Genomic DNA, 20338 nt, shown 5'->3' with positions numbered 1-20338 from the left:
TCAACGGATGAAATACGAGAGAACATTTTGATCTTCAATGTTCGCAATTTTTTTTAGAATTCACACAGCGGCAGTATAAATTCCAATTAATTAATCTAATAACTGATTGCGTGATATTTTGCAATTATTTATTTAAGTAATAATTGATTTTTATACGTAATTGTAGATTTTATGTACATTTCTCTTCTATTTTCACGCATTATAGTACAGTACACACAATCAACTGTAATAAAAGTTCTCTCCGTCATTTTTTTTTCTTTCCTTGTTGGGTAAAACAGCTCTATTTTTCTAGCACCGTTGCAATACCAAATCATTGGTATAAAAAGGAAAGTGTGTCACTTGCAAAGAATATATACAGCGTATACATTTCTGCAAAAGTAAAGTACAAATTTTGTCACTATTCGTTCGGGTATCATACTGTCTCTTTCTTCTTCGTTTCCGTCTCGTCGATGTTAACTTCAAATTTGTCAGAAATTTCATAGGAAGGATCCCCCGAGTATTCTTCTTCCGAGATTTGTTCTTTCGAGCTGCTTAACTTTTTTAGATTTATCATGTTAGCGTTATTTATTTTTAACAAAGCTGTGACGCCCCAGTTGACACTTCTGGATTTGTCGCTGGTCTCTAGCGCGTAGATCGCGTCGTGCAACTTGGTAATTATGCGATTCAGCTCGTACAGGCTCACATTTTTGCAGACGTTCAACGTCGTTTCGAGGGGATTGGTAATATGGAGTGGCGAGCGTGACGGCTTTCGAATTTGCACACCTTCGCGTATGCATATCCCATTCACGTGAAAGTCGAACGTCGAATAATATTCGAAGAAACCATACAGAAGTGTTTCCAGACTGTCCTGATTCGACTTATACTTGTAATCGGCCGGCAATTTGTTGATGTCCCGCAGGAAGGTGCAATCGATGCCATTCTCCGCGGTACGCATGTCATTGCGCGCTGCATAAGAGGAAAGATGCAATTTACCAGCTGTATGAGTTATACTTTTTTTGTTTGCGATATATGCTACTTACTTGCATATGTCTTCAACATTTTCAAGGACGGCAATATCTTTTTCTGTTGTAAGTAAAATAAGACTAATAGCGTAAGAGGAAAGTTCGTTATCCACTGTCCTGGTACGTCGGATGTTATTTCCTGACTCTTTGCCCAGACCCGTATTGTTATAACAAGCGGTCTTACCCGCCAATCCATCTCTCCATATAAATTTAATAATTCGGTCATATATATGGCAGTCCTATAAAAACGATTGATATTGACGTTCTATATATTTCATTTTTTTAAATATAAAAAAGATCTACATCGAATATATAAAGTTAAAATATGTCTCAACTCACATATTTATCGCGCTTAAATCACATTCGGTATGCGTGTAGTCGTAACGAAACTTGATTATAGGTACTCGAGCCTCCAGAATCTTTCTTACGTTATAAACTCCAGGGATGAAGTACTGCATACCGTTCGCGAGTATTCCCAAAAACTCTTTTGTTTCATTCCTGTCGTTGTGCTTCATAGACTTCGTGTGAAATACCAATCTACTCGCGATATTGGACTACAAATATCAGCACACTGACATTTAGTATTAAACACATGAACATTTAATTAATTCAAATGTGACTTATATATTTACTTCGTTATTGCCATCAGGAACAAGGAGTAAATCAAGATCACACCTCTTTCTTCCAAAACCATTTATAGAGGAGCCAAACGGCAGAACCCTCATATTGTGAAATAGCCGAGAAAAGTATTGCTCTAAATGGTGAGCGGTGTGAAATCTCAGTCTTACTTCCAAATCTGTTAATTTTATCCCCTCGTATAAAACTATTATCTGCCCTGATATCTGTAAAATAAAAGTTACAAGTTTTATAAAGCTAAATGTTTCAGATTTTATATATATATATGATATAAAAATTCCAACTGTATAATGAAAATATAATGAATTGGAAATTGTAAATATTCATACAAATATTATCCAAGATCCATTTCGATCAAAAAATAGAATTCCTCTTTGCTCAATCATAAATATAATAGCTTACCGATTTTGCGTTATATAACATGTTTGCAATCTCTTGATCAGTAAGGAACGTACAACCATTCTCCACTGACAGAGATACCTTTTTCTGATTATTTTTTTGCCCAACAATTTGTCCTTTACGGAACCACAACACTGGCGATTTTACAGGGGCAATGTAATCTCCATTTACGAAGGAAGCAGACAACATAACTTCATCTATCGACGCTATGTCTTTAAACTCAAGTAAGATATAATTCTAAAATTAATCACAATGTGGTGTTCTTATACAAAAACATTTACATATTAATACTGCATATAATTTTGGATGAATATTAGGCGACAGCCGACATACGTGCTGGTTATTTATTTGGTAGTGATGCATACTCAAGATGTCTCCAAAGCGCGAACAATAGTTGTAAAGATCGTTGTGTGACTTGGAGGAGTATACTTGTATCAATAAGCTTCGACACGCCTGATTTCTTCTCCTGGTGACTTCAGCCTCCAACGAGGATTCTGTATCTGTAAAATTGTCGGATACAGATCCTAGTGAAAACATATAAATACAGACGCGATATAAGAGAAGGATCAATTTAGAAGATTATTAATTCATGCTGCATTCAAAACAATTGCGTTAAAATTAGTAAATTGCTCCGAAGAGAGCTGTATAATATTAATTTGTAAGTTTATAGGTTATACGCTGAAACTGTCGCGTGACTCACTTATTAACTTATTGTTCTTATGCTGTTGGATGGTTGATGACATCGAAGTGCGAGCGCGCGATTTTAATCTATTAGTGCCCATCGTGAATTTTTTGCAATAACAATGATTTAACCACGAAAGAGCGTTCGAATTGGCACGGCTAAAGAGCGCCATTTTTAAATGTGCGCGTAGTTCTATGTGCCGCACACGTGTGCCACAGTGCAATCCTGCGATCTGTTCTCTTCTGAGCTGAACTTTTTGCACTCTTATTAAAAAAACTCAAGCCTCTGTGCATGTCGATAATCTGAAATAATATTTATAAAAGTGAGAGGTTTATAATTCCAAAAAATCGATAAAATGTCAAGAGAATATAATTGGTAAGGAAGTGACTGTTATTTCGAGAATGCCGAAGAATTTCTGAAATTTTATGTCTTGAACAAAATAGAATGCAAATAAAAAAAATTTAATTTTAGTAAAAAAAAATATTTAAAAAATTTCAAATAAAATTAAATGAAATCAATAAAGATCTCTAATATGCACTGCAATCTATGATTTCTTGATTTAATACGTAAATTTTAATGATAATATAAGTCGAATAATATAAGTTTTTTACAATTATAAATAAAAAATAGTAAAAAAGATTATATAAATAAATTTAAAAAGATATCTCCTTTTATTTTGACATTTTATTCGGACGCGCGACCTACATCCATGAATTAATTATTACTGTCTCCCGTGAATTGTAATTATACAATGATTAATCGGAAATTTGCGACGATGTCCGGTTGGATTTCCCATGTGTATTACGCGTCGTATGTATGTACTGTTTGATAGCAGATGGTGATAACGACGGTGCGATAACGGTGGAGATCCAACTGCGCCGCTTATGTGAGATGTCCGGCAGACCGTCCGTGATTTCTTCTTCCGACGCGACGAGGAAGCGCAGGTGAGAATGTGGAAACTGGGCACGTACGGACTCACGCATCCGGAGTCGCTATCGGAGCACCAGCTCCGCGAGATCCTGCAGAATGTGAGTTATCACATAGGTTAGGCCGTGTGTACAAACTGTACAACCGATCGGCACGCCCGCGGCTCTTCCCCGCTTTTGTATCACTCATGATTTTTATATTAGAGAATAACTCGATGTACGTGTTAGTCTGTTATTGTTTATCCAAATTGTTTTTAGTATCGACAGACGTCAGCGCAATTTAGGTTAAACGTCATTCGAGAGATACACTTTGTAGGCAAATTTATGATTTACACTTTACACGGTCTATATAAATTTATAGACCGTGATAATGTTCTCTAAATATCTGTGAAATGGAGAAAATAGTAATCCCACACGTATCATTAATTAATAATTATTTGTTGTAATTTAAGAGTTCAAGTTTGTATGGTGAGGTGTATTTCTCAGTGTCTTTATTATGTCCTCTCTCATTACAGAGTTGTATTGAAAGCAATAAGTTCGAAAAATTATGTAGAGGTGAGCTACTGGAAATATATAAGCGGATTGCAATGCCCTTACCTCAACGTCAGCATGGAAATACCAAGGGTTTGAGTACAGTAGATGGGCTATCAGAAAAGTCCGTTACTGCCGTAAGGTAAGGTTTTTCAGTGATAAAGAATATGTTGTTATGTCATAAAGAATATGTTGTTAATAATGCAATGCACTTATTATACAGGGTGACTATTAATGAATGTCCCCACTTTTTACCATAGGTACATGATTTACCGACGGATACGTATTTTTAACATATTATTATATTAGAAATTATAAATGCATGCTCCTATGATAAAAAATGGGGACATTCATTAATAATCAACCTGTATAGTACTACTGCTTGATTGTATTAACATTGAATATGCTTTTGTTTCAGTGATAATGATGCAGATAACTCGAACAAAGGAACTAAGAGACCACCACAAACATCTCATTCTCAGGTAGATAAATTAAAATCTTCCTTTCACGATCAGAAATCAGCGAGCAAGAAGATTCGATTATCCTCTATGTCCAAAGTAGAAGTTGGATGCAATGGAATTTATAAACGCAGTTGCGAGGAACAGAGCGAGGTATATATAATTTTTCTGTAGTTTAGTTAAATCTGTAGATAAGACAAGACTAAATAACACTCAAATTCTTTCTATTCTAGAGATAAGATTTTAAGCTAAGATTCTGTATTCTACAAATAATCTGTAGAATGAAATTTTGTGTAAACAAACTGTTTCTATTGATCATTGATATAAGTACAATAATCTTAATTTCTAATAATAATAATTTATAATAATAATAGTAATAATAATTTAGCAATAGCACCGATAATGTGTTTCTTAATTTTTGGGTAACTGCAGATATATTTGAATCTTTCAGGAATCGCCAACAAGAAAACATCAGAAAATTACATGGCCATAAACAGTAGGTGAAAAATATTTTTGTTTTATAAAAATTTATTATTAGGAATTCAATTTGAAACAGAAGTGCATCGGTACAGTAATTTTTTTATCATACAACTAAGCTTGTAATAGTTAGCCAGAGTATGAGGAAAACTAAGCAAAGATTGCTTGACAATCTTATCTACAAAATATTTGGGTGAGTTTATTTAATATGTTGAATCATACTGCTTTAAACAGATTGATAGAGATATTAATATCATCAATATCTCTATTGAATAATTTTTTTATTGTTTATTAAATATTAAATGAGGACAAATAAGGCTTGTGAACGTTGCGAGCGTTAAATGAAACGCGTCTTATCACATTTCTCAATTATTTTAATGTTTGAATAATATAAAACAATGAAAAGATGATTCTATAGGTTTGATCTGCTTTATATATTTTATATGTAATTCGCACCATGAAAAGAAATTTATTATTAGATACAACAAATAGATTTGGCAGCTGGTGATGTACAGGAGGTCCCGAAATTTGCGAATCCAAATACTATGGAGTGTTTGACCATTTGACCATGTTACAATTGACCATACTTATAGTGCAACTTTTCTCTTGGAACAGCCAATTAGAATATTTTATTATAAAATTAACAAATTAGCGACATAAGCAATCGAGTATCATCCAAACAAGAAAATTTTCAAAAAATTAAGTAAAAAAGTTATTTGATCCTTATAAAAAAGGTAAATCCTTAAAAATGTAAATTTCTTTCAAGTAAAAATTTACAACTTTAGTTAACTTTTTAAAAACTTTCTTGCTATAATATTTTAATTCATGAATTTCGAGACACTGTATAAAAAAAGTTTTACATATAATGTGTCGTGATTAATGTATGTATCTACATCTATTTACAATCTTTTTAATTTAGTTAAATCGCCGAATTGTACATATAATACATGACTTAAATTTCGAGTTAGAATATTGAACAGTATTCAGAGATAAATGAATCGATAGAAGCGTGCGTTAGTTAAGATGATTTTCTTTCTTCGCGTCATAGAGATAATAGTATTAAATGAGTTTAATTACACCGTGTTTGTTTTTATCGTGATTATCTTTTTATAATACGTAATACTGAACGCTTGTGTTATTCACGTCATATGCAATGGTCACATTATCGCGGAATGAAACTATCTTTGTTTGTAATGTTGTTTGTATGTGTAATGTACAAACGATGTTTGTAAATTCGAACTATTAGATTTGTTCTTTATAGCTGCATTACTCTTTACTTTCTGTACTTACAATAAAAAAATAGATATTCAATTAAATGAAAATTAAATTTAAATAGAAAAAAGAAAGAGTTAATTATATAAAGAACAAATTTATTGTATCGAATGTTCACGCTGCGCGAGATTTATGTATCGCACGACGTGTGTTTATCGATAAGATATAAGATATTCAATTAAGCGAAAATTAAATTGAAATAGAAAAAAGAAAAAGTTCAGCTATAAAGAACAAATTTATCGTGTATTTATCGATAAGATATAAGGTATAAATTAATCATTCATATCTGAATAAATAATTCTAATTGTTTTAACATTGAATGAAAATATCAATGTTAACGTAGTATATGATTTGTCATATGTGCGCCAGTATTAGCATAATACTGAAACTTTTATACTAGGAATAATTTTGTATCATCTTTTAAATCTTCCACAGAAAAAGAGTGCATGTATAATTTATAATATTCTGTCAGTTTATATTGGATTAGATTTCAGAGTTTATTTTAATTAATTAATTTTTTCTTCAAAATATTTATACTTGGAAAATATACTGTAGTTTCCAAACACAACAACACAACCCTACAATATAACATATGTTCGATTCAACTCCATTTGATTTCATATTGTACAACATGTACCATTAATTATATAAATCATGCGAAGTTTACTGGGATGCTGCAGAGGAAGGACAAGGTGAAGAAGCGTCAGCGATATCACGTTGCATAAGAGCGGCTTGCGGACTCGTTTCACGGTCATGATCGGCGCTCGTCTTCCTTAACTATACGAATGACTCACATTTTCATATATGAAGGAAGAAGAGACGAGACGAGACGAAGATGATTCATGTGCCAGTGAATCTGTTGTCTCCTCGGTTCATCGCATTCTCTTATGACGCAAAGGTGAAATTGTCAACGGAAATTCCGGAAATCTTAAGATAAAAAAGATCCTTAAGTGCTTTTTCGAATTTTTATTTTCGATTCAATTAGAAAGAGAAAAACAAGAAGGATAATAAACTTAAAAAAATAAAACTAATAAATTAATTAAAAGGAAAAACGAATTTCTATAAGGGCACGCGCGTTTTCGCAAGGTTTTTTTCCGAAGGCGAGAAATGCTGTTAGGCGACTCTTCCAAAAATGAATCATCACCTCGTGCGTTTTGATATTCTCGGTCCGTCACCTCCCGACATGTGGCGGAAGCGTTACACTTATAGCCCCGGCACCAAAACCGCCGGAATTACGCAAGGGTGAAAGCACCGGCGGGCACCGGTGTTGCATAGAAGAATTATTGGTCGCGTCGTTCATCTCGTTTCCTCACGCCTCGCGCGCGTAATCTTCGCGATCTCGAAAAGTAACGCCCGGCGTTAAATCATACACGTCGTTTTTTATCTTTAAACCCGCTTTCGAAAATCTCCCGCTGAAATTGCGGCGCGATCACGTACCGTACACCCCGTCGAAATCTGCACAATGTCTCGAAACTGGTTCTCTCAACGCGACATACGTTTCGCGTGCGCGTAAATAATTTTTTACGAGTAAAAAGAAAATTGGTAAGCTCGAGCGATTTCGTGCGCGAAATAAGAAAAAAAGGAACTGACGTTATTTACTTGCTGTAGCGCGATAGAATTAACATTCCATGGATGCGCCCGGGCGGCGCGGGACATTTCGTGAACGGGGAGCGCGATTTAAGAAGCTATGCCGTGAGAAATTTAATAAACCGTCCAATTCGGCGCTCTCGCCGAACTTTCTTCCTCGTCCGGCGCGCACATATGTCGGCGAGAATCATAAATCGAGAGCGAAACTTCTCTGTCATCGCATCACGTACTACGACTACTTCGAAGGCCTGCTTGCGATGCAACGGGGGATGCGGCTGAGGCGGCCGTTGACCACCCCGATGCTGCTATAAATACGTTTGTCACCGCTTGTCGGAAAGTCAGTCTTGTTTGCGACACCGATCCACAGAACCAAAATAAGAAGATGGCCATGAAGGTACGCCAAAAGGAATCACACTTTGTACATCAAATTCACTTAATCCATTACAACTCATTACGAGTAGCACAGAATATTCGAAGAATGTTGCAGTAATATTTTCAACGTTTCTACAATATTGCTTGGAATACTTCAGGAATCAATCGAATAACTTGTTTTAAATAAGAACTCATTTAAAACTTATTTAAGAAAATATAAAATAGATTTCAGAAATCTATTTAAAATGGTTTTTTTTTTATTTTTAGCAAGGTGATTTAGTTCATCTTAAGTAAGTTTTACTTTAAATAAATTTCAAATATAGTATTCGACTGACCTCTCTGATAGTTCTCTGTTATAGGACACATACAATATCGACGCCTGCTTACAATTAATCCAGTAACTTTACACTTCGACACAATGTAATTAATTATGAAATGTAGTATCAAGTAGTAAAAACACTCTGTATATAAAAATACACGTGAATTTTTACATTAAATTAAATATAGCAAAAATGCTTAATAGAAACATGTATATTTCTATTAGGCTCTCTATTCTTTTAAATATCAGAAAGATAAATTAATCTACTGAATTTTATTACAGTTAACAATCTTGACTGCAGCGGTGCTCGCAGTGTCCAGAGGCGCGGCCATTCCATTGCCAGCTGCACCAGTCATCCCAGCAGTTCCAACCGGTCCAGCTGTATCAGGCATTCCGGGTACCCTGGTCGCACCGGGTCTTCCAGTCGCCGCGGTTGACGCCACAAATTATGATCCTTACCCTCAGTACACTTACGCCTACGACGTCCAGGATACGCTGACTGGTGATGCGAAGAGCCAACACGAGAGCAGGGAGGGTGACGTCGTCAGCGGCAGCTACAGCCTCATCGAGGCCGACGGTACCAGACGAATCGTCGAGTACACGGCTGACCCCGTGAACGGGTTCAACGCCGTGGTCCGCCGGGAGCCCCTGACAGTGGTGAAACCCGTCGTCGAGGTTGCGGCACCGCCACTCGTTTATTAGTCCTGAGGAATGTGATAACGATTGTCATGACGATGTCTCGAAGAACTAGTCAGCTATATATAATGTATCAATGTTGCTGCATAAATCGTTTTTATTTTGTTATTAAGTAACGATTTTTTATTAAAGACTTTTTTATAAACTGTATGCGGATTAATTTTATCCTGACATAACTTCTCCGTAAGATATTACACGTTGCTCTTTTCATTCTTTGCACACATCTTGGACCGAGCGTATCATATTTTCGTACATTTTTTGAATTCGTACAAAACAAGGTTGCAATGAACGAATTAAAGTTATGTGGATAAAGCCGTTGAGTTATATAATGGCACGCAAACTTCGCAAATGGGATTTCGGACCATAAACTCTGGCATAAACTCCCTTTTATGAATATAATTGTGAAAGTTTACAAAGCATCAGATATATACCTAACGATGCGAGACTTAAGATTTAATGATAATTCTATATGGAATAAGGCATGTATACTGCGACATTTATATTTCATATATTACATAGAAATCTCTAAGAGACATATTTTTGTACTGAAAAAAAATATTGTACATAAATCTCTTCAGTCCAAGTGTATTTATGTATTTGCCTTAAATACATAAAATATTTGAACTTTAAGCATTTATAAATTATATTTAAATACAAAAATACTTGAATTAAAGAAATTTAATCAAGTTGAAAAATTTAGTCAAGTTGACATCTTTTTTCTCGGTATGCATGTTAATTTCGAGATTTAAACAACGAAACGTCTTTAAACTAATTCAGTCTATTTAATTTGAATGAATATTATCAAAATTGTTGTATAAATATAATAAAAAGAAATCTAGTAGAGAAACATAAAAGAATTTTTCAAATAAAAGATTGATAATATTTGACATCTTCGATAATTATAAAATTCTTTAAAAATTTTTCTTTTTTTTTTTTAAAGTTCGTTGTTTTCCCGTCAGAAATTAATATTATCTAATGTTTGAATTTACCTTGACAGCGATTAATTTATTTCTAAAATATAAGGTAAATTTTTCAATTTTTCGATTGATTAAAAGTTTACAAAGTATTTGTGCATAATGCGCTGAAAGACTCGCCTACACATTCTCTTAAACCAAAAATAAATATATATATAAGCGATCTCGATCTCTTTTATATTTGACTTTTTCGGTAATTTATATATAAATTATTTTAGATCATCTTATTAAATGAAATACATATGCATTCATTGCAAAATTGATTATTTAAAGTTGATTTCACGTACAGATTTTGAAATAAAAATTAAATAGTTCTAATCTTCAAGAAAATATCAAATTTTCAAAAATCTTTGAATAACAAGAAGAATTATTAACATTTGAGAATTTCAAATTGAGATATAAGTATTTGATACATTCAAGATGAGATTGCAATATATACAATGCACTCTATTATTAGAGTTATAGACTAATATCAATTGACGATCACACGAATGGTAATTAGTGCAATAGTACGCGTCGATTCGTGTTAACTGTGTTGTTACAGCGCGCAGAGCTCATCGTCACTTTCGCTGAATGTATAATAGAATTCAGCCGATTGCGGGATGTATGTCTTCGTGCTTTCCTCGAATGGCCTTGATAGACCATTTGTATTCGATATACTGACACACCACACGCGTGAATACGTGCATTGCATATGATTATACGCGTATTTCGGTTATCAATTGCTCGCTCGCATCAGGTTTAGGTGCGTTAGGCAACGCATTTGTCTATCCTTTTCCAAACATTGCATCGAAGTCGGCAATTTTAAAAGAACTTCTCTCCCTCAAAGAAATATTGCGAGAGTTATATTATGTGGTTAAAAAAAAATGCTACCTTACATCGAAGATGTAATAAAATATCATTTTAATTAATTTTCATTAAATGTTGTGCAGAAATTCTATCGTCTTTAAATTGCAGCTTTCGCGCTTCTCCGTCGAGATGCCACATCTGAAATTTGCCGCGATTGCAATTTGCAAACTTTTTTTCTTCTATTTAATTAATATATCCCTTATATTCTGCTTTTAAAGCACCTCTCTTAATTCTCTCTCTTTCATGCATTATTTCTTCTAAATGCATAACTATTTTCTATCGACAGCTTTAGAAAGGCGAGGGGAAAGAGAATGGGAGTCTTGCAGCGTGCTTTTGGGTACACGATTCCCCGATTTCGTCGAACGACCTCGAGACCTCGAGTCTTCAGCCTATTGACATCCAAGTCGCGTGTACGGGTGGACAGTGGTGATATGAAGAAACATAAGCGCGCGTACATTGGTACAACCGCAGGTCAGACCCCCTGTACATCGCAATGATCATCGCGGAGGTCACCGCGCGGCCTCCCGATGGGAAGACATAGAAAACGAAAGAAGGAGACAGAGGCAGTGATTAGGTGGGGACGTAGGTGGCTGCAGGGAGCATCATCGTCGTCGGATGACACGAATGCGACGACGTATAAAAGTACGGGCGATTTTACCCCAGGGCATCAGTCCTCTTCTGGCGGTCCTCTCGCGCGCAAACATGGCTGGCACGGTAAGGGTGAGAAGCTGGAAAGGAAAGCGCGAGCTTTAGATAATCTTCTCTGTTTTTCTTCGATTATATTTCTGAAATTTGGAGTTTCTACTTACCTAAATGCTTTCAATTATCTCTGAATATATTAATGACCGGGTAAAAAAAAAATGGTGCAAAAAGAAATCATCTATAATAGTTGTAGCCTCTACAGCCAATCCAGGCAGCACACAATATTTATGATAAATATTTATTACTATTTACTATTGTTTAAATGTTATCATGACAGATACGTAACGTTTCTTAAAGCATATTAAAAATATCGTCAAAATATTAACTCTAGTCTAGCTGTGTAACAAATTTATCGTTTTAACTTAAGTTTCTGCTAAGATTTTACATTCGCTAAGGAGACATTAATTTTCAGCTCTTTTTCTTCCTGGGACTGGCGGTGGTCGCTCGAGGGGCGGTGGTGCCCGCCGCTGTGCCGGCGCGCGAGTGGCAGCGGCGGTACCCCTGGCGAAGCTGGAGGAGTTTGACCCGGCGCCGCAGTACAGCTTCGCGTACGACGTGCAGGACGCGGTGACCGGTGACTCCAAGGCTCAGTACGAGACCCGCAACGGCGACATCGTGCGCGGCAGCTACAGCCTGATCGAGGCCGACGGCACGCGTCGCATCGTCGAGTACACCGCGGACCCGATCAACGGCTTCAACGCGATCGTCAGCAGGGAACCGGCGGTCGCCGCTGTCGCGGTGCCGGTGTCACCGCTCCGACCGGCCACGCTGACGCCGGTCGCCGCCGTACCGGCCGCACCAGCCGCCGCCGCCATCCCGGCTCCGGCGCCATCGATCCCCGCCATCGGTCCCGATTCCGACGTCGAGGTGCTCGACACCCGCTCGGGGCCCTTAAAGGCGAAACCAACGACGCGAGAGCGGGAGATTCAGCGTCAACAATTGCAACAGCTGCAGCGACTGCAGGATCAGCAGCAACAGCAGCAGCAGCAGCAGCAGCTGCAGGATCAACAGAGACGGTCGTCAAGATTGCAGATCCAGCAGCATCAGCAACAAGAACTGCAGCAGCAGGAACAACAATCTGCGCGAATCGTCGGACAGTCGGTTGCACAAACCGAACGGCAACGAATTGCGAGCCCCCGACTGATCGGTCTTCCCGCTGCTCCCAGGGCGATAGCCACGTACTCCACTTATCCTTACGCCGCGTACAGTGCCACGTACTCCTCACCTTTCGCCTACGCCGCACCCCTCAATGGTCTGGCTTACACTCCCGCCGCCCCGTTGACGTAAACTTATACTATCCCATTTGTATCTACCTCGAGTCATTTTCGCAATCTGTTATTAGGATCCGTTGTTAGGATTATTGATGACAAAAACTAAATAAATTGTTTGCTATGAATTACTTATATACGCATTCATCTAGTTTCCTACCGATTGTTCTGCGATTGACATCTATTAATGCCTTTATTCTTACCAGACAGTGCAAAGCAAGATAAATGTTGTAGCGATTGAACGTGGTATCCGGTCATTTATTATTATTAATTTTAAATATTTTTTTATAACATTAAAATTTGATTGCAATCTTTCACACTTAAAGACACTTATAAAGTTATTTTAAAATTGTTATGAAGTTGCTTATAAATTATTTTAAATAATATAAAAACGCAGATAGGCTAGAATTAATATTTTGATGATTAAAATGTTTTAATAAATATTACACATTCGTTAAGACAATATTTTATGTATTTATTATATAAATAATACATTACAAATAAGCATTTAAGATATTAAAGATACATAGAAAAAAATTAGTGCCAAATGAACAATTCGTTGCTTCACGTATAAGCAAGAATATAAAAATTTTCTTGAAGGAGTTTGATAGTCTTACGCTTATTTCTACCAATGTAGATTAACTTTAATCTCGGTTTAACTCACTCTTTATCCTTTTCTAGATGTAAGAATTGGATAAAGATAAAGACTGAGATCAAAGTTAATCTGTGTTGGCAGAAATAAGCATTAAACGGATATATACTATATATATAAAATTTCTTCATGTAAGCAAAATGATGTCTGCTTTAGATTATTAAATTCTTTCAAAGTTTGATATTCTTAAATTGCTTATACGTGAAACAATGAATTGTTGATTTGATATTAATTTTTGTTTTCTATGCAAATATTTTAGATTGTCCGGATACTGGTCCATTCAGGTGCTTTACAATTTCAGTATTTTGGAATAATTGAAATGTTATTCAAACTTTTAATAATAACATTTTCATACTTTAGTTACGTAATCAGATCACCTTATATCACGAACCATTAAAAAAAAAGAATACAATAATCCCGGTTCTACATTATTACATATCTAGTTATCGAGACATTTCCTTTAACGGCGAAATGATCGAAAAACAACTGATCGAAAAAAATGCATCTGGTCGCCATCGATCCTATTTGATTACACATAGATCGTACGCGTGCCACAAAAAGCGGGCGGCAGGTGCGAGTAACGAGCAAAAGCGATAAATTTTGGACGTGCGTCGATCAATGTCACCGCGACGTTGCGAATCGATCGCGAGTCGGTCGGCTGGTCGGGCTGTCATGTCGCGGGGCCCAATCCATCACGCGTTACATAATCCCCGGGCCCGTTGTTGCGCGCAGACCCCGGGCCCCCGGGGCCCCTGCCGTCGTGTTTACGCAAGAACACGCCGCGCATGTTGTGCGTACACGCGTGCACGTAACGCGACCTTCGGCTACGCGGGACGCATTTTATTTGAAACGGTATGAAAGGGAGCTTATTATCGCGACCATTAGTCCGTATAATCGTTAAAACGTTATTATTGCCGCCTTCATCTCCGGGGGATGTCTTCATCGACGATCTTGATCGGCACTTTGTAATAAAAAGATATATCCTATATCTTTTTTATGATACGTCATTACCACCGCCGACTTTTCTTGAAAAGGATATTCTTATATGCAACCGTGACGTACCGAAATTATATAGATTATCGGTCGAAGCAGTTTTATACTCGAGGGAATTATGTTATGCGAAATATTTAAGTTTTTTCGGTTGATAATGAAGCATTGTGTTGTCGAACGAAATTACATAATTTAATTATACTGATAAGTGGAATCTTTGAAATTTCGTAAAAGAAGTTTGCTTCTTCGAATATCTCGCTTTTCGCGAAGCAAGTAGTAAAGGTCAGCGCGAGTTAGGCAAGTAGACGCGGCCGCGCCAGACGTCGGTTCAGTGAGCGACTTCCACTACTGCGAGTGGATAGTTCCACTAGTAGTAGATCCACTAATAGCTTTTCTAACGCGAAAATTATGGCTGTAACGAAGAACGTCGTTTCTTGTGCACAGTTATTAGATTACGTTAAATTTACTTGATCGCCAATCTACTTGTAATCACTTATTGTTAGTGCAGTAGCAAAAATAAAAAATGCAAAAGACAAACAATTAATGTGAAAAAATAATTTTGTATAATTTATAGCAAACAATAATGCAAATATTATTTAAAAAAGTAAAAGATAGCTTCTCAACTCCAACTGAATCGAGATAACTTTTATCTCGATGGAAAAATATTCTTTTCAAATGACAGAACACGCACGTCCACACATTATTGCCTCTTTATTTCACACGAGGCGAACACCGACACCTACGCACGTAAAAAAACGCGTGACAATTAATGTAAAACGAATTTTGAGCAATATAAATTAATTGGCATTCAAACGCCGATTATTGCGAGAGATTATGTAAGCTGTTATTCGTATTTACGGAGACACGTCGGCCGTTCCTCGAATAAAACAGAAGTTTCAGAAAACAGTAACACGTAATCCGGATTACAACGTCGCGAGAAAAGCAATATCGTTCTCTCTCTCTCCCTCTCTCTTTCTTCCTCTCTCTGTCCGTCCCTCCGACTCGTGCAAGACCGGAGTGCAGCGGAACGAAGAAGAAGCGAACGAGAGAAGGGGAGTGGTTCGCGCGCGCGAATCGACTTTCACCGAACAGAAAACGCGACTGCAGCCGCGGCCGTCAAAGAACCGCGCCCAATGTCACTATGCGGCACCTCGTAATCGCGCCCCGTATTACGTGCGCACGAAAGACCGGTCCGCTTTTGACAGAGAGACCGGTCTCCGGAATCCGAAGAACCGCCGCGGGCGAGAACCGAGCGCGACGCGTTCCCCGTCCGATTGCAATTATAGAAGCCGCCGGCGCCGCTCGACTCGACCTGTTTGTCACTTGACAGTTGACCCCCACGTCGCCAATAGTTTTTATTATTTCTTATTTTTTTATTTTTTACGAAAAAATCGACGGCGACAAAATGTCGAGTCTCATTGAATTTTTATAGTGATAAAAATGGGATTTCTGGTTAAATTGAAATTCTGAATAATTGAAACGAAGTCGGCGAGATAAAGCGGCATTGCACAGAAGAAATTGGCGCCGTGCCTGCCTCCCTCGAATGTGTCAGTTTATCGTAAGACGTAACTAATTACAATAATTACGCAGGATGTGCAAAATTGCATCGTTTAACGACGCTCGATTTGCAAAGCGTGCACGTAGCATTTGCGGTAACTGCAACTATCTGCGTCGTGACTGGAGTGCGTTCAGTTTGACGAATTAAACGAGCAGTATGTTGCGCTTCGGTCAGTTTAGTCCAGGATTTATCTCCGTTTCATTTTGTACGCGTCAAATTACACTTTGTTACGTTAAACGGAGGACACACCTAGAAATTAAAATTATTAATGTAATTGCAAGCGAATTTAAGAGGAAACGCTACATATGGATTAAAAGAATCCATTCTTTTTTGTAATTTTATTTGAAAAGGCAACTCTTGAAAAATATATCTTTGAAATTTTTAATTGATTTGAGCAAAAATAACAAAGTTGTGAAATATCAATTATCTTATTATTTATTAAAAAGATATTCAAATTTGAAACTTTAATCGCGTTTTTCTTCGAAATCACTTTTTTTACCTGATCGACTTGATTTCTCAAACACCACTAAACCGATCGCTTTCGATTTTTAACAGTGTATTTCAAAATGTACTGTTCGATCATAGCTTTTTTCAAAATTTTTAATTGTTTTTATTTTATCATTTAAAAAAACAAACAAAATTTTTGTTAAAAATCGTAGCCATCAATTTTGGATGATCGCCATTTTATAAAAAAATTATTATTTTTAAAAAAGCTACGATCAAACAAAAGTCACATCATTTAAGATTAAAATAACACAAAGAATATTTGTTTCAGACATCTAAAAATGGAGACATCGTGCCAATCGTGAAGGACGGTTTCTTAAAACAGATTTTTTTTTTTAAATAAAATATTAATAATTTATATCTTTGTGATATAAATATTTTTTAATTATTTTTTTTTAATTACGTAAATCATAAACTTCATTCGTGTTACATTAAATATTCTATGTAAGTTATCAAGCACAGCTGCACGCTGAAACCAATTTCTTTATTTTTCACTTATCACTCTATCCTCCCTTAATACGATTCTATCTTTAATTAAATTTAAAAAAATACCGTAATTTAAAAGAGATTATCGATTCTCATTTCTCTCTGTCTCTCTCTCTCTCTCTCTCTCTAAACGCGAAGAAGTTACGCTACCTTGAAACGTTTGTTCGACACGGATATTAAATTAAATCTCTTTTACATTACGACATTTATTAAGTGTGTAATTTATGAAGCAAACAATTAATTAAATTAACGTCCAAAGTAATTTAATTGCGATGGATCTCACGAAATCGAATGAAAATGAACGGATGTAGCGCACCGTCAGCTTTAAACGGATGTTTTCGACAGATCGAACGAGAGATCCTGCATGCGCGACCCTCGACGGAATGCTCGGGCTCACCGATTAAGGTTACGCGAGTTTTTTTATCGCTTAACCATTAACGTTCATGCGCGAATCAAGGTTATCAACGAAAGCGAAAAAGGGGGTCGAGCAAAAATAATATCGCGCACAGCCTAATGGCCACCGAACGTTTCCCCAAAACTCGTTGAAAAATTATCGTCGTCAGCCGAGCGTCTCGTTATTTATTTTTATTCTTTTATTCTTTTTTTTTTTTAATAAATCACCACCCGTTGAGCTCGCGAGCTCGCGGCTTCGAAAAGTTAAATCAAGGATCTCTCTCGCTTTGACCCCATCATTTCTCATCGACGCATCGCAATTCGATGCGCCGTCGGATTTAAAAGTGCATAAGCGAAGCGAATGTTACGCTCGTCAAGGCGCGCAATCCGATTCGTTATTAATGCCGGCCGTCACGCGCGTCAGAGATAAAATGAATTGTTGACAAAAAGGATAAAGAGAAACGAGGGGGATAAAGTAAGAGGCGTAGTCGTGCGCGCGCGAGAGGCAGACGGGACGATATGTCACGGATTAAACATAGTATTATTACACGTATTTACGTTTTACGTTGAAATTTGTCAAGTCGCGTCGTACATAAAGACAAGTGGGCAGAGCGTGCACTTAAAAATTCCTACCGACTCCAAAAATATCTTAAATACGACATCTCTGAATCGCTCGCGTCATTTAAGGACGCCTACGACCAGATGATTTAACGATTTCGCAGCTGTGTTCTTCCCTCCATTGGCCGATATATATCCCCCTCTTTTTGCCTCGCTTTTAAAAAGGTCGCTTTATCTTTCAATTCGTACGTGCCCCTCTCCGTATGTAGCCGATTATTAGCGACTTATCCTTACCGGACAAGAAGTCACGCTAATGAGAAATCGTCAGGAGATCAAGTGAGATACGAGATGAGAGCACACACGAGATCGGGCCAATAAATTATTAATCGGGAACCGTGTCGATTCGTAAAGAAAGGTTGCGCGATACACGCGTAGGCCCGCTCGCCGGTAATGCGATCGCGCCCCTCGAATTTACATCTCTAATGACCGGTTTCGCCAGCCTCAGTTACATTTAATTATGGTTTAACTGAATATTTTGCCTTGCGTGTGCTTTTAGTTTCAATTTTACGTATGTTAAAAGAACGTATTCGACGGAGGTATTCTTTTCCTGGAATTCTACTCTCCGAAACTCGTGGAGCGACGCGTCGTTTTTTTTAAGAACGTTTCGACTATACGTTGCGAGCTAAAAGTTACCGAAATTTCAAAACTAAAGAATTCTTAGATTTATTCTTTTTTTTCCTAATCAGCAAAGAAAATTTAATTTATAATAATTTTTGCAGCGAAAGTAATTACATTTTGCCGCAGCTTTAAATAAATAACTTTCAAACGTGTAAGTAGATCTAAATGAATTTTTCGACAAATATTTATTAGTTTTATCGGTAAAAAATTTTTTATGTAATTCGTAACGCTATTTTGTCGTAACGCAAATTTGCAAGTATTCCCCGTAAAAATGCGATTGCACTTAAAAATCAAGAATGAATAAAAAATTAATAATAAACAATTAAACTTTTAAACCAATAAGAGAATTGTACTCAAATTTTATTCGCTTCTCTCATTTTTTCGTCGCTTCTATTTGTGATACTAATTTCTGTAGTTATCTGACAAACGGTTAATATTATATTTACTTAAGTCATTAACCTATTTATCGTTTTTATTAGAATTTTGTAATACATAGTTGAGGCGCTACTAGCTCTCCAATTTCTAATTGCTAATACGAGTTTTTTGTTCCGAGCGTGGAGCTGGATCCGGATGAAAACCGAACAAGTGAGAGTCCGTGTTCGGAATCTGAACCTTGAGAAACTATTAGGACCCTACGCTCGATGAACAAAAAAAAACCCTGATATTATTAATGAATCTAGTGTACGACACAACAGTAGCTCGAGCTGTGTGAGAGCGACAACCTTAGTATCAAGGCCGTTATTACAAGGCGGCGTTTCGATTGCGACACGCAGCTCGCCGTATATCGATCATTTCCGTAGATTCGCGGCTAGTCGAGAAACAAAGCGTATATGCGCTTCCCGAAAAACGCGAGCGGTCCGCCCCGCGTTATGCAACGCAATTTAAATCGAGGCCTGGAATTTGGGCGCCTTTCTCCCATGGCAAATGGATTCGGCGCCGCGCTACGAACGAGCGAGCGAGCGATCTCGAATTCGGTGGCGTGCACGCAGGTAGTTCTTCTCCCTACGTTTCTCCGCTTCCTTACGCGCCGCGCCAATTTTTATTACGAAGCGCGGCTCGCAATGGACCTACGACCTTCGTCGGCCGCTCAAGAGGCTACGAAATTAATTACATCAGCGACAAAGTATTAATTTTCGCTTTTTAATTATTTTCAGCGATTATTACACTGAGAAAAAAAATTGTTAACTGAACTAAATACGTTTAGTTGTTTATGAATTATTTGATTCAAATAATTCATAATTATTTATTTGAGTCCAATACATGGTAATAATTTGAATGAATATCTGTACTTATCTCAACACTCATTTCTTTGAATCAACAAATGTTTGCTTGAGAGCCCGTGACCGCCGCATTTACCTAGTTGAATAAAC

General features: G+C 37.0%; 3 protein-coding genes and 1 pseudogene across 4 annotated transcripts; 3 read left to right on the top strand and 1 right to left on the bottom strand.

Moving 5' to 3' along the window:
• Positions 1-114: 114 nt before the first annotated feature.
• On the bottom strand, positions 115-3658 carry LOC105207458 (poly(A) RNA polymerase, mitochondrial). Of its 2 annotated transcripts, XM_011176906.3 has the most exons (8): positions 3541-3658; positions 2737-3020; positions 2370-2536; positions 2040-2273; positions 1634-1843; positions 1341-1555; positions 1020-1240; positions 413-945 (listed from the first exon to the last, which is right to left on the bottom strand). In XM_011176906.3, the coding sequence occupies exons 2-8, from the start codon at positions 2888-2890 to the stop codon at positions 413-415; spliced, it is 1734 nt and encodes a 577-aa protein (XP_011175208.1). In that variant the 5' UTR covers positions 2891-3020; positions 3541-3658. The 2 variants fall into 2 exon arrangements, with proteins under 2 accessions (XP_039306535.1, XP_011175208.1); XM_039450601.1 differs by lacking the exon at positions 3541-3658 and having other exon boundaries at positions 115-945; positions 2737-2890.
• On the top strand, positions 3554-6714 carry LOC105207457. The gene is made up of 4 exons (XM_011176905.3): positions 3554-3746; positions 4160-4317; positions 4594-4786; positions 5085-6714. Exons 1-4 carry the CDS (start codon positions 3669-3671, stop codon positions 5124-5126), a joined length of 471 nt encoding a protein of 156 aa, XP_011175207.1. The 5' UTR covers positions 3554-3668; the 3' UTR covers positions 5127-6714.
• Positions 6715-7041: 327 nt separating this feature from the next.
• LOC105207475 (larval cuticle protein A2B) lies at positions 7042-9504 on the top strand. Its single transcript, XM_026138576.2, has 2 exons — positions 7042-8363; positions 8943-9504. The coding sequence occupies exons 1-2, from the start codon at positions 8352-8354 to the stop codon at positions 9360-9362; spliced, it is 432 nt and encodes a 143-aa protein (XP_025994361.1). The 5' UTR covers positions 7042-8351; the 3' UTR covers positions 9363-9504.
• A 2377-nt stretch (positions 9505-11881) lies between these two features.
• Positions 11882-13284, top strand: LOC113004632 (annotated as a pseudogene).
• Positions 13285-20338: the final 7054 nt, after the last annotated feature.

Source organism: Solenopsis invicta, chromosome 6 (genome assembly GCF_016802725.1).
Source record: "Solenopsis invicta isolate M01_SB chromosome 6, UNIL_Sinv_3.0, whole genome shotgun sequence".
NCBI lineage: Eukaryota > Metazoa > Arthropoda > Insecta > Hymenoptera > Formicidae > Solenopsis > Solenopsis invicta.
This window is presented reverse-complemented; position numbering and strand designations above follow the sequence as displayed.

What these genes read in the sequence shown, in the direction of transcription:
- LOC105207458 (XM_011176906.3), bottom strand. Translation starts at nt 2,890, where the DNA reads ATGGCGCTCTTTAGCCGTGCCAATTCGAACGCTCTTTCGTGGTTAAAT. An exon ending in TGTTATATAACGCAAAATCG is followed by an intron (nt 1,844 to 2,039) that starts GTAAGCTATTAT and finishes TTTATTTTACAG; the next exon opens with ATATCAGGGCAGATAATAGT. An exon ending in TTCCTGATGGCAATAACGAA is followed by an intron (nt 1,556 to 1,633) that starts GTAAATATATAA and finishes TGATATTTGTAG; the next exon opens with TCCAATATCGCGAGTAGATT.
- LOC105207457 (XM_011176905.3), top strand. Translation starts at nt 3,669, where the DNA reads ATGTGGAAACTGGGCACGTACGGACTCACGCATCCGGAGTCGCTATCG. An exon ending in TCCGCGAGATCCTGCAGAAT is followed by an intron (nt 3,747 to 4,159) that starts GTGAGTTATCAC and finishes CTCTCATTACAG; the next exon opens with AGTTGTATTGAAAGCAATAA. An exon ending in AAGTCCGTTACTGCCGTAAG is followed by an intron (nt 4,318 to 4,593) that starts GTAAGGTTTTTC and finishes CTTTTGTTTCAG; the next exon opens with TGATAATGATGCAGATAACT.